This window comes from Coloeus monedula (assembly GCF_965178545.1).
Source record: "Coloeus monedula genome assembly, chromosome: 1".
NCBI classification, from domain to species: domain Eukaryota; kingdom Metazoa; phylum Chordata; class Aves; order Passeriformes; family Corvidae; genus Coloeus; species Coloeus monedula.
Genome location: NC_138781.1, coordinates 39979643 through 39989900, shown reverse-complemented (window position 1 = coordinate 39989900; position 10258 = coordinate 39979643). Strand labels below are relative to the sequence as shown.

At 40.3% G+C, this 10258-nt stretch overlaps 1 protein-coding gene across 1 annotated transcript; it reads right to left on the bottom strand.

Annotated features, from left to right (window-relative positions):
• Positions 1-2185: 2185 nt before the first annotated feature.
• On the bottom strand, positions 2186-2965 carry LRRC3B (leucine rich repeat containing 3B; the record flags this gene model as incomplete). Its single annotated transcript, XM_082280868.1, has 1 exon — positions 2186-2965. One exon carries the CDS (start codon positions 2963-2965, stop codon positions 2186-2188), a length of 780 nt encoding a protein of 259 aa, XP_082136994.1.
• Positions 2966-10258: the final 7293 nt, after the last annotated feature.

Genomic DNA, 10258 nt, shown 5'->3' with positions numbered 1-10258 from the left:
TGACCAGAATTTCTTAAATGTTGTGTAAATAATTTTGTCCAAATGTTCTGATGGAATTCCTGCATTCAGCTGTGAATAAACAACACCAAATTCTTGATTGTTAGTACCTCTAGCTTAGAGCCATCTTTTAGCTAGTTCTCTCTGCTTTTTCCAAAAGTAGCATATTAACTGGGATCCTAAGTATTGCTTGGGGAACACAGCAATAGAAATGAGACCAATTTTACTCTAAAGGAAATTTTAGAGAAATTAGGGGAATTACATCAGGAAGTAATTTTGCTCAGCCTACACAGAGACACTACATATCTTGTTAAGTAGTTTGTTACATTGCCAGTACAGTATAACATTTTATCTGCTGTCTTCAGATTCAGATGTGTATTTAACCCTACTGCTTTTGGGTCCTGCAGGAGGCCATACAGCGCTTGGGAGGCTGGGGTAGATATTCAGATAGAGCTTGGAAACAAGAAAGTACAAAGTGCCAACTAAGGACGATGTGTAATCAACAACTGCCTCTCCTTAGAAAATAAAACTTTTATTAAGGGAGTTGGTGGCAGGGACGGAAATATCAGACAGTGGATATTTTATGGACAGACTGTGCCCTTTACAAACATTAACATTGTCTCAATTTGCCGAAAACTGCTCATGGAGATATGCAAACAGCTAAGTTGTTCACAAGGACTCACCCTACAAAGAGGACAAAAAAGTGCAAAGATGATATAAAAAGTTGACTCCATGTCCATTTAAAAAAAAAGTCCTTTTTTTTTCCTGTTCTCTCACTTGCTTTGAAACAAATTTTAGCTATTTTTTTTAACAGTGTGCTGAAAAAAGCAAGATAAAGAAGCTTCTGCCCTCGTAACAGAACTGTAACAGAAATAATGGATAAACTAATGGGAGAGATTAATCTGGAGGGTTTTTAAAATTTTTTAAGGCTGACCTTTAGCACTTTTTCTTGCAAAGCAGCATTTTATACATTTTTTAATCCACCCTTCTGTAATACATATTCCAATGTCCAGTTAGACTGGATCTATGGGGACCCAGAGACAAGCATCATTTTATTATGGTAATAAAGGACAAGAGGAATACATTCTTGTGAATTTGTTCCCTTTGAAAACTTTATCTATGAAAAGAGAAAAACACTGTGTTTTTAAAGACAGCAGAGATTTAAAATATCCATTTCACATGCAAGGCTGAGTTTAACCACATGTGGACTTTCTATTTTCCCAAACGCTTAGCCACAAAATCATACAAAACCACATATATCCTAACACACAATAGAATATACCTAGCCTGTACATTCATTTATTTCCTTCACTTTTTTTTAAAGGCTGCTCCCTAAAAAATAGACGTTACATTTAGTTATGAACTAATATACAGCTTAAACCCACCAGATTTATTTATTTTTTTAATTATCACTAGTGGTACTCTAGTTTGAACAGCATACTAAGCTTGCTGGTGCCTTCTTGCTGTACTTCCCAGTGCCAAGGTCACCTGCCTGGAACTCATACAAGGCAGTAAGTGGTGTTAAGATGAAAACCCACCACATGCCCCCAGCTTACCTCTCTTCGTTGTCCTGAGGAGTAGTTCCTCCAGGTTGCCTCCTCCCAAGCACTGCTGGAACGCCCTCCAAGAGGTTAACCAAGCATCAGTCCTTTACACTCTGCCCACACTGTGCCCCTTTCCCATCGTGGCAGGCAGCCCACCAGCTGCTCACCTTGCACCCATGGGTGAGACATGCCCTTCAGGAACCCTCCACTCCTGGACCTCTCACAGCCCACTTCATCGTCACTCCTCTCTTCTACATCGCGAGCACTGAACAAACCAAGAGTGCTTCGGCACTGGACAGATTTCTTATCAATAAATTACTCTGCTTTACGTGGTTCAAATTTAAGCTTTTATTTGGTTTTTAAATTAAAAAAATAAATTTCATTATTAAATAGTGGAATGGGTCTAAACTAATGTTTACATATTAATTCACTTGCTTTAGGGTACCACCAGAGAAATAATTGAAGTATACCACCTGGACAAAACTTTCTGTCAGAAAGCTCAACAGTGGCGTAATTCAGATAAACAGGAAAAAAAAAAGCCCCAAAAGTCTTAATGTTTACAATGAATGTTAGAAGTAAACCTCTGGTTCTAGCGTCATCCGACTCTAGTTTCCATCACAAAGGCAGTCATTGTATTCAGAATACTATACCACAGTGCTAATGTCATCGGCTTCGTCTGGTTTCTTTTGCCTGCTTGGCAGGGATTTCAAGTACTCAAGGTGCCTCCTTGCATCCTCCTGGTTCTGCCGGACGTAGTAAACTACGTATGAGATCACCATGGTGAACCAGCCAAACATGGTGACCAGCATGGCGTAGTCAGTAGTCTTTTTAGGGAGGTTGCAGAGGTCGGCGTCGTTGGCAGCGTTGAGGAAGGGTCTCCCCGCGTGCTCGTCCAGCACAGAGGTCTTGCAGATGACGTTGTTGGCCGTCTCGTGGTTGGAGGCCATGCTCCGCAGCACCTGCTGCAGCGTGCAGTCACAGTGCCAGGGGTTGTTGGCGATTCTGGCCCTGGCCTTTAGGTTGTTGAAAGCGTTTTTGTGCACGCTTTTAATCCGGTTGTCGGACAAATCCAGAGTCTGCAAGGTTTCTGCCACTCCTTTAAAGGCATGTTCATCTATAAACTCAATCCCATTTTTTGATAAATTGAGGACTCTCAGTTGGTGCAAGTCCTTAAAAATTTCGTTGGGGATAGATGTTATCTGATTGGAGTCCAAATAAAGTAAGACTGTTTCTGGAGGAAGATCTCTGGGTATTTCCTTGAGGTTTGCATTGCTACAGCTGACATTCAGACCTCCGGAGTGGGAACAGAGGCAGCCTTTTGGGCACATACTGGCAGAATGAAAGCACAGTATCATGAGGACAAAACTTTGTAAGAGCAGACACATGGAGAGGGAACGAGTTAACCACAGGTCTACCAAATGCATGCTGGGCTGTCAGCATAATCACACGACCATTTCTCATTCAGCCAACAGGGTGGGAAAAGGCTCGGCAAAGCTGAAACATGGCTTCATTTTCTTGGGTGGGATTAGTAAAAACTGGTTACTAACAAGTGGGCTTCCTCATGGTCAATACACTTCTTAGAAGCACACCTACAGAGAAGAAGGAAAAAAAGTTCTTTATACCATAAACTCCAATCCTAACTCTGTTTTCATTAAAAAAATAGAAATAAAAAGATGTTAAAGGGAAATGCCACACTAATTAAATGATCTATTATCTTAGGTAACTCCTATTAGCATTAATCTGAGTTTAGTGCATAAATCCCCAGGACATTTTTAAGAGGATAGACTACACTTACAACAAATTGCAGAGGTTTGGTCTTTAATACTTATTAGAGAAGGCACTGGTTTGCTTTTATCACAGACTCTTCTAAAACAGCTGTAAAACTAAATTGCATTTTTCCTTGCTGAAGTAGAAGATGCATTGATAGGAGCTAAGACTTGCATCTCCAGCAACAATGACAGGTTAAGTGAGGAATTTGTGGTGGTTAATGTGAACTTCTCTCAAAATAATTTATGCTATTTTAAGTCCAAGTCAAAGTACCTCACTCTATCAAGGAACAAAAATCAGGTAAACCAAATGCTACTGCAAGACACCACAGTCATTCATCTCCTTGTCTGTCTCCCCCTCCTTCTCTTTTGCTTTAGGATGCTGGATTTCTTGTACATCCCAGCATTTTGTGAGACCCACAGACATAATTTCGACTTCCATTTTTTTTGAAAATTTTGTTTTCATGTAACAAAGAGAAAAAGAAATGGGAGAATTGCCAAAAACTCACATACCCCACCTTCCAAAACAAATAAAACTCACGAAACCTATATAGGAGCCAAACATTAAAATGTCTTATTCACGGCATGTCATTGGCTAATAGCACACATGAAAAATACTGTTTCTGCTTGTCCCCCCTCAAGCTGGCTTTAAAATAGCAAACATCCAGAAGCTTTTCCATTTTCTCCTTTAACTGGAACACAAATACAGAAGTCTGAAATGCTGACCTATATGGTTTCAAAGACAACCCTTCCCGCCCCCCCTATTATGGTAAACTATGAATTTCTAACAACAACAGGTCCATTTGTTTTCATGTACATGCTCTCTGTCTTTGTAGAAGCTCAGATATGTGTAGCCTTCAGGTTGTATTTACATATAAATGAATTATGTTTTTTTCTAAATCCACACTGCAGTCCACTGAACAAGAAAATCTCTGCACGGAGGAGATGTGTGATTTTACATGAAAAGGAAGAAATTGCATTGCAATCACTTTTTTGCTTGCAAAACTGACATACTAACTGCAGCTGCTGACACACTGCAGTAATATGGATCAGATGTGTCAAGCAATAATTTCAAACTCATAGCTCAAGTTATATTTAACCCTTTTTGCTGAGGCTCAGTATGTCAGTAACCCCACAGGAAAAGAAAAATAAAACAACCCAAACCAGACTTAACAGCATGTACATTACTTGTGATTACTCCACGGCTTGGGAATGGCAAAAGCTCCGCATACTCTCACTGCAACTACTGCAGAGAGTAGTGTATCACCACTAATCTTCAACTTACCTATTGTTCAAATCAGTGATTGCCCAAGAACCTAAACAGAAAGCTTACACTTGGATTCCATAAAACTTCTACTCTGAAATTAAAATGAAATGTAATTGTTAGTAATGAGATATTATGAAGTTAACCCTGGAAACATGAAAATATTTAGAAGGGAACCAAGCAGAGCATGAAAAGCTCCCTTTGAGGAGAGAGAAGTGAAGTAGCACCTCCAAAGTCAACAAAATCCTTCATGACCTCTATGGAAAAAACAAGGTTTACATGAAAGAGACCTGTTGCAGTGGGTGCAGCCTTCCCATTTCTCCCTTTGGCTCTTTGTTCATTGCAGTGCCTGTTCTTCAGACCAGACAGAAATCGGCTATCAAAGGAGATAAGCTCCAGAAGTTGTTTTTTCCCAGCCTGCCCAGAAGCGCTAAGTACTTGCTAAAATGTGCAGCCCATTCAGAGGCCAAGCTGGAGCTGGCAGCTGCTCCCCCTGGCACTCGGTGCTGGCAATCTGCTGCTCCCTCCAGCAGCCCTGGGTGCTGTGGCAGGACAGCCTGTCCCTTGGAAAAACAGCCACCTATTTTCTTTTCCCTTCATGTTCACGTGTCTCACTACTGTGCTGCTGCACCAAAAGAGTAGATGAGGGGTCCAGCTCATCACCACAGAATGAGCATCATCTCATCACCTACTTCTTGTACGCAGTGGCTTCCCACCGCCGACACTGGAGTACTACTGCAGGAAGAGACTGGGGGAGAAAGAGCAAAGACCTGAAGTAGTCTCGGGTGCTTAATTTTATAGAATCATAAAATTCATACTGTTCTCATCACAGTGTGACAAATAAGTATCAAATTTGCTTCATTACAGGCTTAAAAAACCCTGTCAACCTGTAATTACAGCATGGACTCTGCCGAGTTCTCCACAATACTCTTATGCCACCAAAGATCATGTATCAAAGAGGCCCCAAGCACCAATGTGGAACAACCTCATCCCACTGAAGACAAATGAAACTATTAAGTATATTAATGTGTTTAGAGTGGAAGAAGTAGAGCCATTACAGACTAAGCAGGATAGTGTTTAATGAAGCAATGCCTCTTCTAAAGGCCTAACTAAATGATCATAGAGAGGAGAAAATCTCACAATGTTTTAAGATGTTAGATAGAGCAAATACAAATTTAAACCTGTAATTAACAACCCAGTCAACAAAACTTGTCTGAATAAAAACAAAGCTCAGCAAATTCCCAGTAAATCAACCAGAAGAAACCCAGTGGGACTGAGCATCAGTCAGGGTAAACAGAGCTTTGTTTGCTTCAGAATATCCAATCCAAGGGATATCTGAGATTTAGGTTTCAACAATAAACTTATAACAAGAACTTTCTTTACTTCTAATGACTGCAAAAAAAGAAAAGAAAACTAGGATCTACATATTTCTAATGCAAATAGGAAGATCTTGAGCTGTATCTAATTTCCTCTGCTTGGAACACAATAAATAAAGAAGGTGTCAAAGTTGGAACAAACATAAGAGAGATATACCAGACAGAAACACCAATGATTACAGACAAAGGGATGAAAGACACAGAATTAAAATAAATATATGAATTAATTATAAATCTGCAAATAAAGAAAAAAAATAAAAATAAATTTAAAAGTGAATGAAGGCACAGGGAAATGACAGCAATACCAGGAACGCTGGTAGCAGCATGGTATAAAAAGGCTTTTTGTGTACATTTCTAAAATACAAGTACAAACACAGAATACCTAATGCCAAGTCAAATATTGCAGGGGAATAATATGGAAGATTGCACAGAAGAGTTCTTTACAGTCTTGCAATTTAAACAGGTTTCCAAGGCTTCCTCTTCTCAAGCTCCCCCAAGACCATTCACTCAGTGCTAACATCCAACGATGTAAGAAAATGTACAAATCCTGAAATCCCCAGGGAAAGCACATTGCTTTTTATACACAGTGAGATTTCTACTGAGCTTCAGGTATCAGGTACTTGCAAGTGTTTGTCTTTACTGCAAACAAGGTGCAGAGACTTAGCTCCTGAATGCAACACTACTAAATTATCTATTTGATTAATAACTTCTCCCCACAAGCAACTAGTGATGGAAGGAAGCATTAGTGCTTCCAACTACCGATACAGAAAGCGGGCCTGAAGTCACACAGAAAGCCCAGGACAAGACTGCCTGCAATATTAATTTATGCTGTTTTGTCTTCAGAGAAAGATATAGGAGGATAGGAAATCCTATAACCATCACACAGAACAGCCAAAAAATGACACAGACTGAGACGTTTTGTTGTTTAGGACAATACTAAGACAATAAAAGGTGCATAAAAAGAGAATCGATCATATACGTATAAAAAAAGATGTCTGACTAGGGGAAGGGGTTTCTACTGTGGTGTAGAGACTTTCAGAGTCCACATGGCAGGTTTGGTCATTACCCAAGTATTCATACATCCCCTCCCTTCATAAAATGTGAGAATGGAACAGCTACCAAATCCTTGCACTTGAGGGCCAGCCACTTCTCTCAGATGACTCTAAAGCAGAGACTACAATCAGCCTTGAGAGGTTTTCTGCCTATAGTATTTTGAACACACACACAACCACCTCAGCCCTCAGGTGACATCAGCAGAGCCACTTGTTGATGACACACTTCCTGCAAATTTGTATCTTTGAGATGTGAGAAAGGGATTTACTCCCTCTTTGTTCAGCAGATGCCCTCTCCACACATTGTGTATCTACATTTTATTAGGGTCCTTCAAAGATTACCTTCTAGCATTACAAACATTACCTGTGACAGTCAAGTATCTTTGTTCAAGTCGCTCCAATATGACAACGCTTATAAGTGGAATTTCAACTGAGTTCTCAGACAGTGTCAGGTGAACTCCCAAACATTTATGTTGAGGAAAAATCAAGACCACCACCGTTCTCCTGACAGCTCTTCATCAAGCAAGATCTCACATGATAAAGACAAAGCCATGATCCAAATTATTTAATATGGAAGTCTTTATGGGAAGATTCCTGTTGTAAATCACAGAATGAGGGCCACAAATTAAGTCTGTAGAACTGGGTCCAACAGGCGCATGCCAGCATAAGAGCCCCCAGACTCACACACAGCATCCTCATTCGTTTTGCCTGCTTGTCAAACACTGATGGGAAGAATAAGCAGCAGCTCTCTGCTGTCAGTAGCACCCTGGCCTTCACCAGATCACAGGTTGTAAGGACTCCTCAGTGACAAGAGAGTTGTAGTTATAATTCACAAACAAGAAAAAATGGGAAAATGGAAAAAGATCTCATCCTAAAAGCATCTTCATGCCATAAGCTGACAAGTACAGGCATTGTGCAGAACACACCCTCCTAGCAATAACAACTGGATAAATATTGCAGATATTTTGGAAGATATTCTTTTGCTCTTTCTGTGGGATACAGTATTATAGGATTCTGAGGAAAAAAAGACTGAAGGTGCTGTGGCATCAAGCTGCAGCTAAAGCACAGTCCTGAAAGTGAGAGAGCATAGCTGGCAGCCTATAAACCTAGAGAGTTTTATGTGGCTTCTAGGGTCAGAAAGTCTGGCTACAAAGGGTTTTTACTGCTGATCTCTTATGTCAAGTGGTACTTCCATCTCATGCATGATCACTTGTGCAGATCCCACAATTAATACTAATAATAAATTATGTCTTCACTGGCATTCGAGCAACTACACCATCCTCTAGCACGTGCAAAAAGGGCTGCACACAGCACAGATGTCTCACTGTGAAGGAAATGCAGTGATAGCAACTCCATTTTCCCTACCAATAACATAAGGTACTAGAATAATGTCTCCTCTTCAAAGCTGGATCCACTGATGAAAAAGATTGCATCTATTACTCCAGCAATGTCAAAGGGGTCACAGCTAACTACTAATACTCGGCAACTGCACACACAGTTTGTACTTAAGGTTACTGAAAGCTCCATGATGAGAAAGGAATTTCTTGTTATTGTCGCTTATGCGCTCAAACAAGGAGGCAAGATCAGAACAGGGAAAAGGAAGAAGCCAATGGATCAACCACAGGGGGTGAGCTGTTGGCTGCATCATGACTGTACTCAATCTGTCTGGTCTGTCACTTTTCAACCACCAGAAAAATTGGAAAAAATTATGTACAACCCACCTTCCCAAGAATGTGGATCATAGGGACTTATGCACAATTCACCTGCCAAGGCTTACCATGTTTCTGAGGATGTACCACTGTAAAGCTTAAGTGACCTCGCTACTAGCTTTAGGCACAGTACCCAGAGAAGCCCTCATTTGAAAATGGATCCCAAATGGCACCGCAGAGCTCCACACTCCTTGGAATCACAGAGTCCACAACAAACATCACTGTGTCCTCTGTTAACACTGAAGGCATCCCTCAGAAAAACCGCTGACCCTCCACATCAGAGATGCACTGCACATGTCAGGGTGCCTCGCATCCTCCTCCCGTACAGCCCATACAATTCATATATGAACCCAGAGACAGCTCCTACTTCTGTGGGCAGCTCTACTGCCTTCAAAAGAAGCGATCAGCTCCCAGTAAGACCTCAAGAGATCCCTGAAAATCAGCTGAACTTTTCAAGCCTGGTCTAAGTAAAGTCCCACCCTTCAGAGTAACAACTTTCTTGCGTGCCAGCATCGGAATTTTGATACAGAATTAGAAAAGTCCAGGAAATAAGACTCCAACAGAGCTCTTTTTTTAGACATCTTTAAAGCAAACTTGCACTTTGAATAAATATTAAAATTTTATAACTAAAAATCCATTAAATGAAGCACTGTAAAAAGATCATTATTTTAACTGACTTCCAGAAAATTACTGAGACATTTTATAGTTTTGAAAGACCTGACATTATTATAACTTTTTTCCCTCCTTTAAGACATTGACTATGTTGGTTTATAGAAAAGATGCTCATTGATAAATCTAGTTTTCTATTTTCTATTAAAACAGGTCTTAACTTTGCCATATTAAATATTTTTGGCTTACATCAGGTTTAGCAATCTAACCATTGAAATAGAAAATACGCCCCTTTCTAATACATTGTTTCCCATGAGTTCCGCTTCCTCTAATGCCAGTCTGCTTGTTACAAAACGCACACACCCCCCCCACCTTACTATCCCACATCCATAGAGCTGTATTTTATGACTTTTTACTCCTCTTTTTTTCCCCATTGTCATAAAAAAACCACATAGTACTTTGTCTCTAAAAATATTACCTTGCAATTAGTATTGACAAGACAGCCATCAGATGGAGATTATAGGCTAAAATTAACAGGTGATTATCCAACTTGAAAAGTCCAGTTTGCTGGAGGACTGAGGACAGGACAATTTTATGTGAACCTGAACAAAGAGATTTGCCACCACTACTCCCAAACAATTGCTAATGGCATATTCAAGAAGAGTTAAATCAGAGAAGATATCTAGAGAAAGAACTATTTTTATATATATATCCTACCCTTAATGAATCTTACACCACTGGTAAACACAGACCTCCCAGTAAGCTGCACACTGGGCTGTCCTGTGCACCTGTGTGCCAGGTTTGAGAGCAGCTGAACCTCTGGAGGCCAACAGAGTCTGTGCACATTGGGGAAAAACCTCCATGAAATCCTGCCTGGCTCCACCAACATCTGCAGGCTGAATCAGCCCACAAATGTTAAAAACTCAAGAAGATTGATGTAA